At 38.0% G+C, this 22,696-nt stretch overlaps 1 protein-coding gene across 10 annotated transcripts in view; it reads right to left on the minus strand.

Annotated features, from left to right (window-relative positions):
* Positions 1-11,044: 11,044 nt before the first annotated feature.
* Positions 11,045-22,696, minus strand: part of LOC129249796 (inhibin beta chain) — a 94,869-nt gene continuing 83,217 nt past the window's right edge. For all 10 annotated transcript variants that reach the window (XM_054889438.1, XM_054889437.1, XM_054889436.1 and 7 more), the window contains exons 4-5: positions 15,284-15,507; positions 11,045-13,617 (exon numbers count right to left, since the gene is read on the minus strand). In XM_054889438.1, the coding sequence (XP_054745413.1) occupies positions 12,589-13,617; positions 15,284-15,507 (1,253 nt within the window). In that variant the 3' untranslated portion in view covers positions 11,045-12,588. The remainder of the gene's footprint in view (positions 13,618-15,283; positions 15,508-22,696) is intronic.

Below are 22,696 nucleotides of genomic sequence, written 5' to 3' on the forward strand. Positions count from 1 at the left end.
GGACACACCCATAGAAACATTTTCAAAAAACGAAGTGAAAGAAGAGATAAAAATCTTGGAGCGAAGAGCTCCTGGATTTGATCTCATCACTGGAGAAGTACTCAAGTAACTCTTACCAGAAGGAGTATCTTTCATCTTGCATATATGTATATAATGCCTCAATATTAACTGGTTTTGTTCCTTTCCAATGGAAAGTCGCACAAATAAAAATGATCCTGAAACCCGGAAAAAGAGCTTAAAAAGTGGAATCTTATCAGCTTGTTGCCTATTACTTCAAAATTTTTGGAGTCACTATATCTGAAAAGATCGATGCCAATAATTGAAGGCCGAAAATTAAACCAAATCAAATATTAATATTTTATGATACTCAAATAAGAATACTTTTAATGATAGTAAACAGCTATGAATATTAAAGAATTAATATCTCACTTCCTAATGCCATGACGCAATTTCAAAAATATTTCTTTTAACTAGGTATTACATTGTTTGTGTTCTTTTTATAATACCTGTACAAGTATATAGTCATATTTTTTCAACTACAACAATTACTCTAGTTTAGAAGTTCTCAAGTACAAAACTTATTGGGCTTATCTTTTTAAATCCACATAAACTCCAAATTCAATGTACTGTTATAACCAGCCTCTAAGTACTCCACTTGATAATGCAATTGATATGCCCATGTAGTCGAACATAACAGCAACAGTTAGTGAGACGTCTCTTTTTTTTCCAGTCGGAAGGCTCGCAACGGTGCAGTCGTATGATTAGCAATAGCAGCGGAACTATAATCGGGACTATCAAGATATCTATTATTTTCTCTTTTCTTTATAAATCATGTTCCCAGTAAAAAAGAAACGAGTTGCATTTTGGATGGTAACAAGACCACCTATTGTTTACATAGAGGCTGGCATAAAAAATAAATTCTTCTCAAGACCGATGACCACTTAAATACTTTCTGAGAACACAGCAGCCTGGTCAGCAACGTTAACTATGGGAGCTAAATGTGAGTTGAAATCGTTTCAAGAAAGATTTGATGAATGGTTTACTGAATCATTTTGATTTTGGAGCAATCAACTTCTTCAATACGAGCAACCAAAAAACCTACCAGCACTAATATCATTTACGTCAGGAACACTTCATTAGTGAGGTGGCCATATTTAGCGGAGATCATAAAGTCATGAATATGACACATATGTATGTTCTAATGGTCAAAGGACACAATTTTGTGTTAAATTGATTTTCTGCTCTTTTCGCCCTAGGTGAATATTTTGTAAGTCATGTCTGATTGTTATCATTGCTTGTAAATAAATACTTAGAAAATTTTAAACTGTGTTCTTAGCGTTCTTTTAAGTTATAAGAACTCTAGTACTTTTCGGTTGAGAAATTTTGAAAAAAATCCAAAAACTAAGCATTTTTGGTGACGGCTAGGCATACACATCGAACATTTACATGCATGCATAGAATAAAAAATGAATGTTTTTTATTATAATCCTAGATTAATTGTTTTTATGTAAAATTTTTAAATTTGAAATTCTTATTCCATCCCTCTAATGTGAGCAAAAATAAGATGTCTCTTAAATTTTTGAGGCTTCCGGAAAAATCTTTGCGAATGTATTGTGTTAGAGACTATAGCATAATTTGGAAACGGTCTACAATCTACCAATATCGAATAGCCAATTTCGATACTTCCGATGCATTCCTAGTGTCGACTTCCAAAAATTAAATCAATAAAAAAATTGTAGATATCAAAAAACAAAGTTTTTTATTGTATTTAAATATATCTTATATTGTTCGGTATGACCTTTAAACTCTCAATATCTTCAATTTTCTTTATAGTACACTTCTCCCAATTAAACAAGGGCATTATTTTTAAACATTGGCTAAACATGATTACATAAAATTGAAAAAACATTTTTTTTTCAACCTTTTTCGCAGTTTTGCATTAGTATCTTATTAAATTAAAAAAAAAAATTTCAAAACTTTTCGAATTTTTTTTCAAAAATTTTCAAATGTTTCTTCAAAAATTTCACTTATTGAGACTATTTAACCGCTGCGTACCTTAATTTTACTAATGTTTATTTTATTGATACCCCCAAGACCTTATTCAGTACTCGATCTACGGAATTCGTGCAATAAATTTACATATTAAATTTTCTACTGACTAAATATACGTCCAAGCAACAGTTTTTTTTCAAAACTAATCTTTTATCAAGATAAAATTATTCAAAAAAATTTGAAATTTTTTCTTTCTTTTTATTTAATAAAATTTTAATGCAAAAATGCGAAAAAAATTGAAAAAAAAAATGTTTTTTCAATTTTATGTAATAATGTTTAGCCAATGTTTAAAAACAATGCACTTGTTCCTATACTGGGTTATTAGTGGAATATTGTGTACTGAGTTATTTGTGGAATATTAAACTGCACAAATCCCCGAAAACATGAGTTCTCGCATTAATATTTGTAAGTGAGCGATAGATTTTCTGAAAAACCGTAAAAAGGCGTTTTTTTGTGTTCACTTCAAACCAACGTTAAGGGTAACACAAAAATTTTGTCTCAAAAAATTAAATTAGGATCTTATAGAAAATTTATTCCACTTTCCAAAACCATTGTTTGATTTATTGTGGGGTTATTAGTTGTTGAGATATCAATGATCAAAGATAAAATGGTCTTTTTTCGTAAAATGCGGATATCTCAGAGAGAAATGATCGTAGCGAAAATTCAAAAAAAGCAAATTGAAGCTATATAATCAAGCTAGTTGACTTTTAGTCGGACAAATTTTTCCAAGCCCGTGCAATCAAAAAACAAAACAAAAAATTTCGAAAATTTTTGTGTTGCCTTTTAACTGACGATTACAAAATAAGCGTTACATAGAAAAAAATGTTGCTTAAAGATCTTAAAACTAGAGGTTTAAAACTTCTAAATGATTTTTGTCGGAACTCCGTGCGCCCATTTTTCACCGAGATACAACTTTTCAAAAAGACTAAAAAATTTAGGAAATTTTACTGTTCCCTTAATGTTTGTGAGAAGTGTATTTTAAATATTAGATAAATAATATTATAGTATTTTTATGGCACATATATGCGTTTTTTTCGCAAATGTTTTTAATTTCTGGTATGTGCATATGTATGCATTTTTCCATATATACATATGTATACATTTATATTCCGTCGATTTGTCGCTTATCTATAATTAATTTGAACCACTATACCTATGGTACTATAAATGGAGAGCAAAACTTATTAAATTAAATTAAAGATATTTTAAACAAAAATAGGACTTTTGAATAAATCGACTTATTTCAAATTATGCAGATATATAAAATATATGCATATAATGACTTAAATATAATAATGTATAGCAATTCACTATAGTATATAAATTACTATTGTTAATTTTAATTAATAGAGCGGCAACATATTTTTGGGACCATAAAATATAATTTATTAAAAGAAAATTTCTTTAAACTTAATCGAAAATACTGTATTTAACTAATGCTCGATTTTTACAAAAAGCTGAAATTTCTCACAAATCTGTCTGCTAGTTTTAATAAACATGTATTCTGGTATACAACTTCTAGTAATCCAACCTATACTATCATATTAAATACGATTTAAGAGGACACTGTTGAATAAATGCAATTATAATGGAATAAGGTAGGTAAAAAAAAGTGTTCAGTAATAAGTTCGTAAGAACTTACATTGATAGCTTTGAACATATTGGAGATTTTTTTTATTGCTCATATGATATACAGTAGGTTCTGTTTTTATGCGGTAGATACGTTCCGCAAGAAACAGCATAAAAAAAAAAAGCATAAAAAAAGCTACTAGTTCTATAGTAAAACTATAGATACGTTTCAAATGCTAAAACCGCATAAATCTGAAATAATGTAATAAAATCGCATAAAAAAGGGCACTAGTCCCATATTATTACTATAGATACGTTCCATAGACCGCATGAGTCTGAAATAATTAAATAAAATCGCATAAACAAAATATTGTATCTTTGAAAATTATATCTTTATATATCTTCCATACTTGTAGGGTTAGCATTTCTGATGTAATCTGTGATGAGTTTTTGCTTAGCTGGTTTAGAATCTTGTTTATATGTACAATTCCCGATAGGTCGACATGCATTTTGTAATTTAAAAAAAAACCGCACTATTTCAAAACCGCATAAAAAAAAGCCGCATAAAAACAGAACCTACTGTATTTATAACGTATAGAGTTGTTTAATCTGTTTTTTATCCATGCAGAGTTTCATCGGAACGAAATATATCTACATATATACATATGTGGCAATTTCACCAGAATATGCAGCGCTCGTTAAAGTGTAAAAGAGGAATATGTATGAATATTTGCTAAGCGAATTTTGTTAACATCCTATCACGTTGGTGTCACGTGGATATTGTGTAACAAGATAAGATAATGCCAGTAGAGCTTAATTTTGACCAAGTCGCTTAGTTATTTAGGAATGTTTCAATTTTGAGCTGCTTTATTTGTTTCTAACTCCATTTTACCTAATCAAACCTCTGATTTGTCAGCGTAGCTGGCATCAGTGTTGAATCATTAAACTTCTTTATCTCTACGGAAAGCAACAAAAAATTTAAAAAGACCAACCACAACTATCATTAAAATAGAAACTAACAAATGGGCACCTTATCCTGTCGGTCTCCTTGCCGCGGGGATTAGGCTTAAATGACGATTTAACCCCATGTTTTAGAGATTAGCTTACCACGAACTAAGAGGGCAGCTCCATATAGGAATTGAATATCCATCCGCAGAGCGGCGGAATTGGTAGCCACCCAAGTACTATGTGGAGAGTACCGTACCGACAACCTGGCAGGAGGTATAAAATGCATTTCCTACAATGTGGAGGTTAACCATGCTATCTCCTTTTCTGCACGAGGTAACCCATTTTCGGGAAATCCTCCCGTCGAGCAATCGACGCAGGTGCTGGTCTATCCGCAAGGCAGATCAAACGAAGAAGACAGAAGGCGAAGAAAGCCGAAGCATTAGCTAAGGTAAGTACTCAAGCTCCGCCAACTTCGACAACTGTAATGGAAACGGGAAGGCGTGGCAGAACAATTGCACTCTTCCGGAAACGAAACGGGGTCTGTGCCAACGAATGAACGAAGAAAGGCAAAGAAGAGGAAAGTCGAAAGACGGAAGTCGGAAATGTCTGCATCCCCGACCCAATCCAAGGCAGACAAACCTTTACCTGATAAGTCAACTGCTAAGGGACCTCAAATGTCGAAGTGTCTGGATTCCGGGTCCTTCCTGTAGTTCAGCAAAACATCTCACACGCATCCGTGTAGAGAGTATACTAGTGCACCAGGCAGAAATCCGCTACCACTTCCGAGGTGGGTTCCCACCTGGTACTGGATATCGATCTTGGGTCTCTCAAGGTGCTGAAGTCGAAGTACGGGTGCCATCCTCACCTACGTCTGTGGCGAATCCATTTCCGTGTCCAGGATGAGGTGGAGGACAAAGCGTAGATATACTCAGAATCATGACTGAAGTAATATTTACACAGATAAACCTGCAGCATAGCAAAGCGTCTACGGCTCTCATGTGCCGTCGGCATGCAAAATTGCAAGCAAAGCCACACATAATACTAATACAAGAACCATGGGTATGTCACAAGCGTATCTGTGGTCTAGGTGCTATGTCGTAGGGACAAATACTTAATTGTAAAGGGAATGTGAGACCGCGAGCATGTATTATCATGCCGAGGTTGATCGAACACACGATGTTAAAAGAGCTATGCTCCGGAGACATCGTTGTTGCAAAAATAAAGTACTGGAAGAGTGGGAACAGTCTTGCAGCTATCATAGTTTCGGCCTACCTACCCAACGACTCTTTACAGCCAGTTTTAGACGAATCAGTTTGACATCGTTCGTATTGAAAAGTCTAGAACGAGTGGTGGAGAAACATATTCGAGTGGGGTATTGCCGAGAAGTCCACTTAGTAGAAATCAACACGCTTACAAGAGAGGAAAATAATGTGAATCAGCCTTACACGATCTTGTTAGCAAGATTGAAGCCGGGCTGGAAGCTGACGAATACACAATGGGCGTGTTCGTGGACATTTAGGGGGCTTTTGATAAGGCCAATTTCGGCTCAATATGTTCTTCTGCCGAATGACATGGAGCTAGTCAAACAATTGTAAAATGGATACATTCCATGCTCTCTGAAAGCCTGTTAACCGCTGGTAAGAACAGTGACGAACTAAACCCCATCAGAGCCAAGCAAGGATGTCCCCAAGAGGGTGTTCTTTCTCCGCTGCTGTGGTGCTTGGTCGTAGACTCTCTACTAGCGGAGATGCAGGAACTCGGTTGTCATGTCCAAGCATATGCGGACGATGTCTGTGCGCTAACATCGGATAAATCCATAAGGAGGCTTTGCACGGAAGTGCAGAGGATTCTTGACAAAATCGATGACTGGTGCATGAGACAAGGCCTTTTCGTTAACCCGAACAAAACAACCACAGTCTTGCTTACGAGAAAACGGAAATTGGATTGACTCAGTCTTCCAACTCTGAAAGGTCTGACACTTGGTCTTTCCGATGAAGTTAAATACCTAGGAGTAATCTTGGATAAGAAGCTTACTTGGGAGATACACGTTTCACTGAAGGTGAATCGCGCATTGAGGATTTTTCAGCAATGCCGTAGAGCCTTTGGCAAAACCTGGGGTCTGAAACCTGCTGTGGTCCTATGGATATACACACACCAATCATCACTTACGCTTCTGTGGTCTGGCGGCGACGGATCGTGGTTAAGTCCACAATCCGGGAACTATACAGGCTACAAAGAAGTGTATGTTTATGAATCACGGGTGACATGAGTACAATCTCTGGTGATGCTCTAAATGCTACGCTCGATTTGCTCCCCCTGGATCTTAAGATACAACAAGAAGGAATAAAAGCAATGTGTAGACTCCATAAATATGGTTTCTGGCACGAAGACGGAACTTCGGGACACAGAGAAATCTTTAAGTTGCCATCTGATGGTATCCACTGTTTTTGGCACCTAAAGACGATCTGATACCCACAGTTTCGTTTGGAAGGAAATTTGATGTCAGATTTCCATTCCGTGAACAATGGGGTAATCCAGAATGCATGCAGGAAGGTTTGACGGATATTTTCTTTGCCGATGGGTCCAAGAATGAAATAAGGTCTACAGCCGGATGGTACTTAAACGAAAGTAATAAGTATCACTATGCTATGGGGGAAACGGCAACTGTTTTCCGGAAGTTTTTCCCATGCTGAAAGCAGCCGAATGGATAATGGAGAGGAGATGGAGCGGGAAACAGATTGGAGTTTTCAGTGACAGCCAGGCTGCACTGAATGCCCTGGAGAACGCGAAGTAAACCTCAAAGATTATTCAAGAATGTAAGAAGAAGCTTAATTCTGTCGCAAGACAATACAGGCTTGTACTTATATGGGTTCCGGGACACTCCGGTGTTCAAAGGAATGAAATTGCCGATGAATTGGCCAACCGTGGATCAGCGATTCCCCCATAAGAGCCAGAGTCAATAATAGGAATCAGTTCCACAGGAATCATGAATTGGATCAGCGGTTATGTGGGCAATTTACACAAAGAGCGATGGTCCGGTCTAGACTGCAGAACTGCAAACTGTTTTGTGACAAGTCCTAACAGAAAACTGTCAAACTTTCTACTAAACTTGGAAGGAAAGACGTTCGGTTGATGGTCGGTATCATTACAAGACACAACCCATGGGGTCAGCATATGACCACCGTTGGAATTATTGAGGAACCAATGTACCTGACGTGCTTGGAGAAGGCGGATGGCTCTGAACACTTTCTCTGTGAGTGTCCTGCCTTTGCTAGAGCACGGCTACGAGTTTTGGGTGCCGATGTCGTGAGAATGAGTAATATTCATTCTCTAAAATCGGAGGATATTTACAGATTTGCCAAAGAATCTGGAAAATTCTCACAAGACGAACTATCTCTATCCCTGTCTCTATTCTTTCCTATCTCTATCTCTGATACTTTTCTCCTTCCCTCCTTGACTATCTACCCTCTTTCCAGAGCTTTAAATAAAATGGGCTTTTCAACCTGAGTGTTTTAGGAGTCACCAAATTTCCTGGTGCTCCTTGGCTGGACCTTTTCAAATTTCAATTTCAAAAAATGGGCTAAAATAGATCTTGAGAAGGCCGATTATTCTGCCTCCACGAAATCAAGCCCTCTTCATGCACTGCTTTAAAAGTAAAAGACACCCACATCAGAAGGATCCACTCATAAAAAAATTCTCGAAAAAAGAATTTAAAGAAGTGATAAAGAAACTTAAAACAAGAAGATACCTGGATATAACATCATTGCAAGAGAAGTCTTGAAGCAACTCCCAGAAGAAGGATTCACTTTCTGTACGTACATATAAAATGCTACGTAATTATAATGCTATTACATTATCTGCCTTTGTTCCTCCTCAATGGGAAGTAGCTCAAGTAAAAATTGTCCTCAAACCAGGAAAAAGCGTCGAACAAGTTGAATCATATTTGCCCATCAGTCTATTGTGATATACCAATGTTATATTATACTCTACCATACACTATTATATATTTATTAAGTCCTACCTCGCAAATCGATATTTCTTTGTCAAGCAAAGCGAGGAACAATCTAAACTGTTATAAAGTTCTGCAGGTACCCAAGGCAGTATTATGGACACCATCCTAAACTTTGTATACACATACGATCTATCAGATTCTGAAGAAACAATTCGAAGGAACGTTCGCGGATGATACTGTCGTACTCACAATAGACTCCCACCCCCAAAACCTCCACAAAGGACTTGATAAAACAACGCATTGATTGAAAGAGTGACGCATTAAGCCAAACAACACAATTTCTTCCCAAGTCACTTTTGCGTTAAATTGAAAAACGTGCCCATCCGTTAAGCTTAATAACATAATCATCCCCCAAACTAAGGTCAGAAAATAGAAAGTGCATGCATATAGCAATCTTACATGAAAAAACAATATTTCCACCATAAAACTTAAAGGCCTATATGAGTCGGTGCGTGACTACCATTAGGAATTCAGAGAGAATGTAGGTTCGAGTCTCGAAAGACCAAATTAATGAGCGGTCGCCCCTCGGCAGGCAATGACAAACCTCCGAGTGTTTTTCTGCCATGTAAAACTCCTTATAAAAAATATCTGCCTTTCGGAGTCGGCTTGAAACTGTAGGTCCCTCCATTTGTGGAACCACATCAAGACGCACGCCACAAATAGGAGGAGGAGCTCGGCCAAACACCCAAAAAGGGTGTACGCGCTAATTTTATATATATATATTGACTACTACTTCTTATGTTTTCATCGAAAGTAAGCTTTCATTTTACTCAGCTATATGGAAACCGATATGGACATATGGCATTCAACTTTGGAGCACTGCAGCTAACTCCAACAACGAAATACTTCAAAGATTCCAGTCGAAAAGTTTCAGAGTGATCTCAAACACCCCTGTTGTATCACAAATGCACAAATTCATCGTGATCTTAATACCAAAAAACAAGTTTTTTTCTAACAGGGGTCGTCCCTCGGTAGACAGTGGCAAATCTCTGTGCGTATTTCTGCCATGATTTTTTTATGAAAGACCAGGTGCCTTCGGAGGCGGCATAAAACATTAGATCCTTACATTTGTGGAAGAATATCAAGGTTCATACAACAAATGCGAGTAGAAGCTCGGCCAAAGAACCAACAAGAGATACACTCGCTAATTATATACATATAACTACATATAAGTTAATATATTACTTTATTATTTTATATGCATCCTAGTTATATTATAATTTTAAAAATTTGTGCTCTTCTCGAGTACGATGTTAAAATTTGTTCAAGACCAACTTTATTCGTATCGAATCGTACAGCTGATTTGACTTTTAAAACTCGAATAAACAACGTTTCATCGTATTATAATTTTAAATAGCTAATACATAACTGGAATGGACCTAACGAAAAAATTAGGTTAAGTTTCTAAAATCACCTTATACCCTAGACAGACGGCGGCGTTGACCGGTATTACCGGCGCATTTAATTCTGATTAAACTTGTTATGTGACAAACGGTTGAATAATGAACAACTGATTTGTTTATTGGATAGTTTTATCAGTAAAAGATAGCTCGTAGGCAACAAATACGGGTATTAAATTACAATTTCTCAAACTGCTCCGAGATATGAAAACAAGTAATTTAATTTTGAACGTGTTAGTGCAAACTAGCATTGCATACAACCTATCTTGGTCTTCTCAACATGGTACTACACACTCCGTTCGCTTTTGCGTATGTCGCCCCACATCTGCATTTGCGATGAGCTATCACATACGAACTGTATTCCATGGTATTTTTGACGTGGGAATTTCATCACATAAATATTAATTAAAAAAAAAAAGTTCAGAATAAGTGCACTCACGAAAGTAAGCGTAGATTAGCGTACGAATGCGAGTGAGTGATTCCAAATCCTACTGAGAGCACCTTAAATTTGTATGGTATGCACGAGCAAGATCCACTTTCGAATTGTGAAAAATGAAAATTTAAGGAATTTACTAGACATTATGCATTTTCATTCATCTCTATGCTACTTAAAAAAATGTACATACAAGGTAAAATTATGCACCACCTTGTACAATGGAGTTAAGTTAGGCTACATATTTATATTTTAAATTGCTTACTTGGCTATTTCATTAACGCTCCAGTAATCAATACGCTACCTTCAAATGTTTCACAATAAATTTTGATATATGAAACAACTGAAAAGTAAAATAAGAACAAAAACTAATAAATGTGTGTAATATATATACATAAGCACACATGTGGTCATAACACATGGCCTATGAGCTCAACTGCCCATTCCATTTCCAAATATAACAAATTTAATTCATACAAATTGTGTAAAGTTGAGGCAGACAATTTGCGAAAAAAATTATTATCCCGCTACTTGAAGTTATATGTAACGTTAGAATTACTGCAATTGATTGTAATTATACAATTAGACAGACTTACTTATGTCAACATTTGTTATGTGAAACACGTAATGTAATTGTTTTCGATTAAGCTTTAATTTTCTTTTGCTGTTCTTAATATTAGTAATTGTTTATGTACCTGTGCAATAATCTTTTTATATCTAAATATTTCTTCATTTACATTCGATCACACATAAATATTCCAAAAAGTATTATTTACGAAAACTTTCGCAAAACTCTAAGGCACCGTCTTAATTTCTCGAATACTGAATAATACGAAATTTTTTATAACATATTGAAAAAAGCATGCCCATATCAAAGTGATTTTTAAATTAGTAAGCTATGCATGTAAACTAGTAGAACCAGGCATATAACTTTAAGTTCCGCTACATAGTGCACACATGTTTTCCAAAAATAAGATATTACACATTGCATGCATTTTGCAGAAAAATTTAATGTCTCTAAAAAGCTGCAATTTTGTGAGTTTTATATAATTCACTTTCTATGAAGAAGCGTAAATTACTTTCAAAGTAAGTCCCTTTAAAGTAATTATGAACTAATGCAAACTATATATAATATAAACATAACATGTTTGTATGCGCATATAGACATAACACAAGTGCTGAAAAGTCCCGGTCCTAACTCGTTGATGGCTCCATTTTTATCGCATTCAGCTCTTTTTCAGTTAAAAGTTATTAAAAAGACGGCTGTTAAAATTTCATGATATTCTGTTCATTAGTTTGTGAGTTATTGTGCTAAGAGCGTGTTTCGTGTTTCAATTTTACACTGCTTCTTGATGCGGAAAAATACCGTTCCAGCAAAAAAATGGCTTGAAAAGTGTTATGAAGACTCCGCTCGATCAGAAACAACAATAAAACGATGGTTTGCTGACTTCAAACGAGGTCGTAGAGACACCGATGATGCACAACGCAGTAGACGTTTAAATGAGGCGGTAACACCAGAAAACATCAAAAACATAAAAAACCCAAAATCGTTTCGAGTGATCGAAAAGTGAAGTTGCGGGAGTTAGCTTACATAGTAAAGATATCAAAAGAACGTGCTGAGTATATGGTATTGCATGATCATTTGACTATGAAGAAGCTCTGTTCAAAGTGGGTGCCGCGTTTGCCCACTGCTGACCAAAAAGAAGACAGCGCACCGTGCCACAAGTCAATCAAAACAATGGCAAAACTACTTGAATTGAACTTCGAATTGCTCCCTCATCCGAGCGATAACTGGCTGTTCGCAGACCTAAAGAAAATGCTCGCCGATAAGGAAATTCGCTCGAATGAAGAGGTTATCGCTGAAACTGAGCCCTTTTTTAAGGCAAAAGGTAAATCGTTCTACGAAAGTGGTATTTAAATGTTAGAGCGGCACTGAAATGACTGCGTTCCTCTTGGTGGAAATTACGTTGATGAATAAAGCTAATTTTGAACAAAAAAACGGGTTTCTTTGTAAGGCCGGGACTTTTCAGCCAATGTGGTACGTACGTGAAGTAATATGGATGTACGGATATTTGTAGGTATGTGGGTAAGGTTTAAAGTTCTGAGTGTATATATATGTACATTTGTATGGGCATTTTGGTCTGAGCAAACAGTCATAGCATATACTTATATTATCATGGACACCCACATTCATCTACTACCATCTTTGGAAGATCTCTTTTAATTATTCCATCATCGCCATAATATATTAAAGACATGCTCGAAAACTTTACTGGTGCACAGCAAGGTTGCATACCATTCAAAAGACCAATCTTCCTGTACTCTTCTATAAAATGTGCGTGAAAAGTTTGAAATGTATCAGGTGTGCGAAAGGGACCCGTACAGTCACCACGACAGTAATTAGCGAAATATCCACGTGGAGCAATGATCCAGTCGTCCCATCCTAATGCTTTAAATGATACATAAAACGATTCCTTGCAACATTGACCGTGGATAGCGCCAACGCAATCAATAGCACGACGGCGAACTCGTCTCAGACGTCTTGTTTCTGTGTGTAGGACCAGAAATGGTCGATTCGGATTTAGCAGTGATGATTTTGGGCTTAGTAAATGCATATCTCTTTGTCGATGCAAATATTGTGCATCTGGATGTTTTGAACGATTTGGTCTGCGGTGTTTTGCGTTTTTTAGTTGCTGTTGCTGGCTATTTCGCTCCAATTTATACTGTTGAAATAATTGCATTTGAATCTTTTTCAACTTATAATTTTCGACAACAGACGTCGAATTTTTCTGCACGTTGCAACCTAAAATAGAGTTGCAAGCCATTGATACATGTTTGGTAACCTGATGTCCTGGTAATACTCCTTGATTTACATCACTCTCTTTTTCTATGATATTGTTGTTTTTTAAAGCCCTGCGCCGTCGTGCCCATTGAACTACCAGATCATTTTGATTTACAGAATGCAAGTCTTGGTCTCGGTGTGTATAAGACTGTTTTCGTCTCGATACTTCAAGTGGCTGGTCAAACAAATTCAAAACATACTGCTTGCCACAACCAGTGCAGTCTATAAGTAGGCGTAGTTTTTTCATCGGCAACCGCTCATACCAGTCCCGGATAGTTGACGTTATATCGAATTTTTGCCATCCTAAGTTTATTGTATCCACGTTAAAAGTAGCACAAAGTTGAGGTGATTGATCGCAGCCCTATGGATAAAATGGGTGAGTACTTTGAAGTAATATAAAAATATAAAAAATAATAATATTTAATATTTTATATACTAAGTTAATAAAAATCTGATATATAAACTTCATGATATTACGAGGTACATGCAAATTATATATTCAAGAAGCTTTTTAATTACTGTACATACATATTTCTAATTTCTGAAGTGACCTAACCCTGAAGGGTGATTTTTTAAGAGCTATAGGAAAGTTTTTCAAAAACACACACGTAAAATTCAGAAAAATGCTTGAAATGTTTATTTAAATCGATAGTACAGTCCATATAATTTAATGTTTAAAGATTATTTCATGCAAATGTTGACCGCGACTGCGCTTCAAATAGTTCATCCGCAAGTCCAATTTTGGCATACTCTTTCCAATGTTTCGGCCGATATCTCACATATAAATGCTTTAATGTTGTCATCCAATGCGTTAATTGAAGCAGGCTTTTCTGAATAGACATGAGCTTTAACATAGCCCACAAAAAATAATCTAAAGGCGTTATATCGCGCGATCTGGGTGGCCAATTGACAGGTCCCGAACGTGAAATAAAATGTTCACCGAACTCGCCTCTCAACAAGTCCATTGTTACGCGTGATGTGTGGCATGTGGCACCGTCTTGCTGAAACCACATGTCATGCAAGTCAAGCCCTTGCATTTTGGGCAAAAAAAAGTTGGATATCATTTCACTGTAGCGCTCACCATTCACAGTTACGTTACGATTCGCAGCATCTTTGAAGAAGTACGGTCCAAAGATACCTCCAGCCCTTACACCGCACCAAACTGTAACCTTTTCTGGATACATTGGTAGCTCATGCAATTCTTCTGGCTGATCTTCACTCCAAAATCGACAATTCTGCTTATTTACGTACCCATTGATCCAAAAATGAGCTTCGTCGCTAAACACAATTTTTCGATAAAAAAAGTGGATCATCGGCCAACTTTCCAAGAGCCCATTCACCAAAAATTCTGCATTGCGGTAGGTCGTTCGGCTTCAATTCTTGCACCAGCTGTATTTTGAAAGGCTTCACACCTAAATCCTTTCGCAAAATTTTCCACGTTGTTCAGTAACAGAGGCCCAATTGCTGCGAATGGCGACGAATCGATAATTGATGGTCATCATTAACAGTGGCCGATACAGCTGCGATATTTTCATCAGTTCGCACTCTAGGTAAGCGTGTTGGTGGTTTGATGTCCAATAATGTAAATTTGGTTCTAAATTTAGTCACAATAGCTCGGATAGCCGCTTCAGTGAGTAATCGACTGGCCATAAAATGGAAGAAGCGCGCGATAATCTTTCTTAACAGAACACGCATTTTTATAATAAAATTCAATGATTTGCAAGCGTTGTTCGTTTCTAAGACGATTCATGGTTAAATTATAGACCAAACTGAAGATGTTTGACAGTGAAACGAAACGTGCGTCAGCTGTTTAAACTAACTGATTCAAAAGATAATAGCTAAAAAATCATCCGTTATCGAAATCAATATAAACATCTAAATATCAATTAAAGGTACTAAGTTAATGAACAATTTACGATCGTGCTATCCAAAAATTTCAAAGTTGCTCTTATTCACGAACGTAAAATTGTGAAATCATTCGGTATGTACCTTACATATAAGTATATATGCTTGTCGTTTAACATTACCTCCTTTGTGGTATTATTTTCCATAATTTGAAATATCCAGAGCTTCAGTTTTGTTTTCTTTCCACCACATCCAAAATTCTTTCTTTTCTTGTTTTCGGTCCCTCTAATTGTTGCTTTGTCAATACGAATATGGATTTCAGCTTTTCTAATGAACAACTTTGGATTAGGCACACCATTTGTCTGTGCTGAGAACTCTACAAGTCGGTGCTGTTTATACATTTTCCCTGCAAATATTTACCACATATGAATTGAATTTGAAATTTTTTGCTTTGTTAAAAAAATTTTAGATTCAATTTAGTTCACAATATTAAAATTAGCTTCATTTGACAATAATTTTTTCAAGTATATCGTAAATTTCAAATATTGATTTCTCGAGTCTAAAAATTTTAAAGTATTGAGCGTATATAGTACATCTCATACAAAGAGTGGTTCTGGCCAAATTTTCAGTTAGCAACAGTTATTACAATACATATTAAACCCTTTATATTTTGCATATATCAAAATATTGTATTTATTGGTTCAATACTTTTTAAGGGAGGTAATGGGTACAACTCTGAAAATAACAGACAAATACGTGGAAGTAAGGGATATTCCAAAAAAGGGCGGATCCAAAGAAAATAAGAAAAATGGCTGTTCACAGGCATAAACTCTTAAAACAAATAAATAAAAAGTTGGGAAGAGGAGTAGAAAAATGTGTAATGAAAGAGCAAGGAAACTAAAACGGTTAAAAATATTTTTCCTTTTTACGAAACCATTAAACGTAAAACTTTTTCATGTGAATGTACTCATATACGGGTATGTATTTTTTTTTTTTTGTTTTTTTTTTTTTTTTTGTCGGGACAACTAGCATGTGCAGCACTCAGACATTAATTAAGTCCATTGTACTACACTTGGATTCCCTTTTAATTTTATTTAAATCTACCTGATCTCCGAAGAAATCTGAGTAGATCTTGTGGTGCCAAGGAGCCAAGATGGTCGCTTCTTAACACATCAGTGCCAAAGACCTCAAACCTGATTCGAGCGAAGGCGGGGCAGACACACAGGAAGTGGTCCGCCGTCTCATCCTCCTCTTCACAAGCTGGGCAGAGTACACCGTCTGAGATGCCCAACCTTTCCATGTGCCTCGCCCACACAAAGTGGCCCGTCATCAGTCCAACCAGCCGTTTGCACTCCCCTCTGCTTAATGACCCTACAAACCCTTCTGCGACAGTCGATCGGACATGACAGGTAACATCAGTTTAGTCCACCTCAGCCTCTCTCAGCCTGCCAAGCTCGCTTGTGGGTGGTAGTTACCCATTTTCTAACCGTGGCTGTGATGGCCGCAGAGGGGGCCAAAGAAGTTGGCCTCAGAGCCCATCTTAGCTAAGGAGTCAGAGGTCTCGTTACCCGCGATACCCACGTGTCCCGGGACCCATGTTAGCATCAGGCTATTATGTCTACCGACATAGTTCAGCCCGGATTTACAGGACTTCACTACCCCTGACGTGGTGGGAGGGCTGTCTCAGGCCATAAGCGCAGCTTGGCTGTCGCTGCAGACACATATAGCTCTGCCTCTCCATCGTTTTCCCACAACAAAGTTCATCGCTTCTTGAACTGCATACACCTCCGCTTGAAACACAGATGAATGCATTCCAAGAGCAAAGTGCAGTTTTGTCCCGCTGGATTCCACGTAGACCCCAGAGCCGGAGCCATGCTCGGTCCTGGAGCCATCTGTAAAAATGCGAAAACAGTGTTTGCCGGGCTCATTTTCTGAGTTTGAGGGCCAAAAGTAGTCGCACTTCTGACTCCCACTAGAGAGAGTCTACTCATCCAGACCACTGATGCATAGGTGATAATAGGTCTTATCATAGCCGTGTAGATCCATAGGACCTTGCTAGGAGAAAGACCCCACGCTTTCCCAAAGACACCTTTGCACTGCCAGAAAGCTGTCAGTGCTTTGGATGTTTTTGTTTCAATACGAATATGTATTATAAACATGGAAATGTAACAACGAAAAATTCTTAACTAAATTAATTGACATAACTTTAAAAATTCTTCATTTATTTGTTTCAGTAAAATTGAGATGCGTATCACGCCCAGCACCGATTAAAAAAATTTTGATTGTTTTGATATACAAGTTTTGAGCTTCTTTATAAAGGCTACCTTATCACCCTTTTTCCAATACAGATGACAAAATGACATATCACATGTCCAAATACATATTTGTTTTCAGTATTCATTGACATTTCATCATGCAAAGACTTACGGCTCAACAATCAACGCTCTGTGAAAAGTGTTCATCGCGCGCTCTGACCAACTTATGCCGTACATAACCATTCTACCGCTGAGACCCATTTTTGACTTAAGGCTATGTCAATAAGCGATATTGCCTTAATTGGGCTGAAGAGAAACCCGAAACTATTGAAGAATAACCATTATATCCGTTGAAAACTGTCCGGCCTACTGTATGGTCCGGCCTATGGGCTGGAGGAATTATCAGCCCATATTTCTTCAAAGAAGAGGCTGGCACTAATGTAACAGTGAAAGGTGAACGCTATCGCGCCATTATAAACGACTTTTTGATGCCAGAAATTGAAGACCGAGATCTCTACAACATTTCCAACAAGATGGCGCCACTTCCCATACAGCCTGTGAAACAATGGATTTACTGCGTCGCCGTTTCATTCAGCAATTTATCTCTCGTCCAGTGGTTTTGCCACAAAGATCGTAGGATCGATTCGAACTTTTATTTGTGGTGGTATATACAGGGTGCGCCATCTTTTATGTCGGTAGATAAACACTGAATAGCTTTATTATTTACCAACCTATCGACTTCAACATACATGTGTTCGATACATCAGTTCAGTACAATTTCAACCATGGATCGCTTTACACCGAAACAACGCGCTGAAATACTGACGCTATATATCGAAAATAGTCGTTCTATTGTTCTAACTCAACGCGCATATCGCATATCTAACAATACTAATTTTTTTGAGCACGGGACAGTAGGAGATCGTCAACATGCCGTTCTTCAACGACCAAGACATTCCAATGAACTTGTTAAAGCAGTGAGGGAGGCGTTGCCTAGGACCCAACAGTGGTGTATCGTCGTCGCGCTCAGCATTTTGGCGTCAGTGAAACCACAACGCGGCGCATTTTAAAGGATGATTTAAATTTGTTCCCGTATAAAGTGCAATTGACATAAAGAGTATTGTCGACAGACCATTCTCGTCGCTTGGAATACAGCAAAACAGTCGCTCGAATGGTTAACACTGAACTCAATCTTTGGAAGCAAATTTTAATGACTGACGAGGCACATTTTAACCTCTCTGGCAGTGTGAATAAAAATAAAATTGCCGCATTTGGGGAACTGACAATCCGCACGAGATCCATGAAACTCCATTGCATGACCGAGAAGTACCTGTTTGGGCCGGCATTTGTGCCAAAACCATCATTGGGCCATATTTTTACCGAGAAATCGAAACGGTCGATGGAAACCGATATCGATGGATGTTGGATCATTATGTCTGCTCGCAAATGCGTGAGAAAGGTTTAGACGGTTACTAGTTTCAACAAGACGTTGCGCCATGCCACACTGCGATTGCAGCAATTGAATTTCTGCAACGAAAATTCCCGGGACGTCTAGTGTCCCAAGGAGGTGACATCTTCTGGCCCCCCAGATCACCTGGCCCCCCGGACTTCTTTTTGTGGGGTTATTTGAAAAAGTAAGGTTTACGCCAACAAGCCGCAGACATTCATGCCGTAATCGACGCTATAAAACCCGAAATGCTTGACAAGTTGATGAAAAACGCAGAAAACAGATCACAGTTTGTTATTGCTAATAAAGGTTGCCACTTGATTGACATTGTATTCCAAAAATTGTTTTATTAAACTGTAAATAACCACAACAAATCGAAATATAAAAAAATGAGTTGTTTTGGTTTTTCAAAGTTATTTAATGTTTTCATACCGACATAAACGATGGCGCACTCTGTACAGAGTCCGGCACTCGAAGTGTAACCAACTTCAGACCGCTCGTGCAGCTGATGCACGGACATCGGCTGTCTGTTAGTTGACTAAATGACAGTCCAGAGTATTGTTTACGAGCGCGAGGAAGCATTTTGCCTAGAGTAAACGCGAAAAAACCAAATCAGTAATAGATTTCTCCCGTAATATGATTGCATTATATTTGCCTGGAAAATCGCAACCAGCGGTTGTTTGTAAGCTCGATCACCTTAAAGTAAATACAGTTTTTGTTTATTGCCCCATTACTCGTTACAATGATACTGGTAGCATCACGAAACGTCATGGAAGTAGTCAACAAAAGACTGCAACATCACGTGAAATGGTTCGAAAAGCGAAGAAACGATTGGAGTAAAATCCCCGACGAAGTGCCAATCAAATGGCAAAAGAACTGGCCGCATACTGAAAAATTATCACAAAGTTAATCCTTACAAGATCCAAAAGGCGCATGATCTCACACCAAAGCAGCGGCAAGTCAGACTCGAAAGAGTGAGTCACTTGCCCGAAAGCGGTCAATTTCTGAGCATTGTGTTTTCTGATGAGAAAATTTTTCAAATTGAACAATTCGTAAACTCCCAAAACGATAGGGTTTATTTGACCGACCGTTCATACGAGAATTTTAGTCATCGATTGTCGAACCAATCGTTTTCATCGAGCCTAGCGTCAAGGTAAATGCGAAATATTATCGGGAAAGTATTCTGGAGGTTGCTTTGAAGCCGTGAGCAGACAAACATTTCGGTGGCAGACCATGGACGTCACCTGCAAGTCACATTCGGACAGCTTGCGATTCGTTTCTGGACCGTCTCAAGGCCATAGTCAAGGAAAAAGGTGGTCATATCGAACAAAAGTAAATTGATTATTAATTTTGTATTATTTTTACACATTTTTTACTTTGAATTGAATAAACGAATTTTTCCAAACTAAATGTATGACCTCTTTAATTGGTTATACTTCGAGTGCGAGAAATTCTAAATGTTTTGTGGTTAAACCAGATTCGATGGAGGCATTGGAGGCCGTTATGTTGGTTAAAGTTACTCATGGGTCGGTGCAGCTTTACAAGATTGCCATCTCTAAAGTTGGCGAAGTATATCCCGGTGCCAAGCTGGCGGTGGTCGAGAAGAAGGAAATTCCGTCTCGTCCAAGAGCAAGAGTTTGGTTACCAACTACTCCATCAGAGCCTGAGGATATCATGCAGCTGTTAAGAGCATGCAATCCTAATCTTCCAGCTGACAAATGGAAATTTGTCAAGTCTTTTGAGGAGAAGTCAACCACCGAGGTGGAGTCGAAAAGAGCCACTATGCAAGTCATGTTACTGCTGACTGAGGACTCACTAGAGCCATTGGCGAAGAGCGATGGCGAAGTCAATTATGGCTTCTGTAAGATTAAAATCAGGACATACAGAAGCGACACGTTAGGCCAGCTTGCTGATGATGAAGATTTGTCTAGCGAGATGGACGTGCACGAGAAAGAGTCTATAGGCGATGTCGGCAGTATTGGACAAGCTTCTTCTGGGGCGGATTTGACAGAAGACTTTGCCAACCTACTGTCGGAGAAAGAGCTCCTGTGTGAGGTAGACGCAGATGTAACCAATGAGGCTCCTTCAAATAAATCTGCACCACAGTAAAGCAGCTACAGCAGCCCTTGTTGAACTAATGGCGGCAGAAAATCCTGATATTGTCCTCATTCAGGAGCCATGGGTGAGACGAGGGCGCATATGCGGATTGAGGGCTCCGCACTATAAGCTTTACGCTGCCAGCTGTGCAGGTAAAAGTAGGACATGCGTATTAGCTAAATCTAAACTTAACGTTTTCTTAATCCCAAAATATAGCAATGAAGACTTCACGACGGTAAGCTGGGAAGCAGTTGACATCGAATTTCGTATGGCATCGATGTACTTGGCCCACGAAGAACCCGTACCTCCACAACTGTTGGTGGATTTAATATCGGACAGCGAAACCTCCAAATGCAGATTAATACTGGGTGGTGACGTGAATGCACACCACTCTGTATGGGGAAGTTCGGATATCAACGAACGTGGTGAGTTACTTTTCAATTACATTTTATGTACTAAATTGCTGTTATGTAATCGTGGGAACGATCCTACTTTTATAATCAGGAATCGTCAGGAAGTTCTTGAGATTACCCTAGTCTCAGATTGTTTAATAGATAAGGTGGTTCAGTGGAGAGTATTAGAGAAGCACTCCTTCTCAGACCATCGCTATATTGAATTAATATTAGAAGAAGAAATCCCTCATCCAACTAGTTTTAGGAATTACAGGAGGACCAACTGGCAGGTGTATAATTACGAGTTCGAGAGAAATCTTCCCGAAATTCCCCCTTATTATCCAGAAAACGAGGAAGAATTAGAAAAGCTAGTCAATTTGTTTACCGGAACATGTTGTAAAGCGCTAAATAAGTCTTGCCCTCTTGTCAGGCACAAGGGGAAGACAAAACCCCCATGGTGGTCCTCAGAACTTAGCCTTCAAAAGATTGTATGTAGAACACTATTTAATAAGGCGAAATACTCTAATTTGGAAGACGATTGGGACTTCTATTATGAGCAACTCAAAGTCTATAAAAAAGAGTTGAGGAAAGCAAAAAGATCTTCATGGAGGTCGTTCTGTGAGGATATCGAAACTACAGCGGAAGCTTCTCGCTTAAGAAAGGTCTTGGCTAGATCAACGACATCTATTGGCTTTTTACAGAAGCCAGACAACGGCTGGACGACTTCTACCAAGGAGTCGCTAAGTTTACTATTAGATACCCACTTTCCGGGGAGCTCTGAAGTCTATAACTCGGGTCCTACCCGAACTTGCAACCCCAGAGTATCAGAATTTGAGATTAGCTCAGATATCTCAGACATAATCAATGGAACTAATATTACTTGGGCTATAGGAAATTTTAAGCCGTATAAATCGCCAGGCCCTGATGGGATAATACCGGCACAACTTCAGCAGCCTCTGGCTCATATCACAAGGTGGTTAGTAACCATTTTCAAAAGTACTCTTCAGTTAAATCACATTCCCTCAGCATGGAGGGAGGTTAAGGTCATTTTTATCCCGAAGGCAGGTAGAAGCTCGCATACCAAACCTAAGGACTTCAGACCGATTAGTCTATCATCTTTTCTACTGAAAACATTAGAAAAGCTGATTGACTCGGTTATCAGGAACAGCATACCCCACTCACGTCTGTCCAAAGCGCAACATGCCTACTGTAAAGGAAAATCTACAGAGACGGCCCTAAACTTACTGGTCACATCAATTGAAAGCTCATTTGAAGTTAAAGATTATACACTGGCAGCCTTTTTAGATATCGAAGGAGCTTTTAACAATATCCTGCCTAAGGTCATAACGAACACGCTGTCAGACCTGCGCATTTCCGGAACCTTTGTGAATTTCATTGAGCAGT

Source organism: Anastrepha obliqua, chromosome 6 (genome assembly GCF_027943255.1).
Source record: "Anastrepha obliqua isolate idAnaObli1 chromosome 6, idAnaObli1_1.0, whole genome shotgun sequence".
In the NCBI taxonomy this organism is placed as follows: domain Eukaryota; kingdom Metazoa; phylum Arthropoda; class Insecta; order Diptera; family Tephritidae; genus Anastrepha; species Anastrepha obliqua.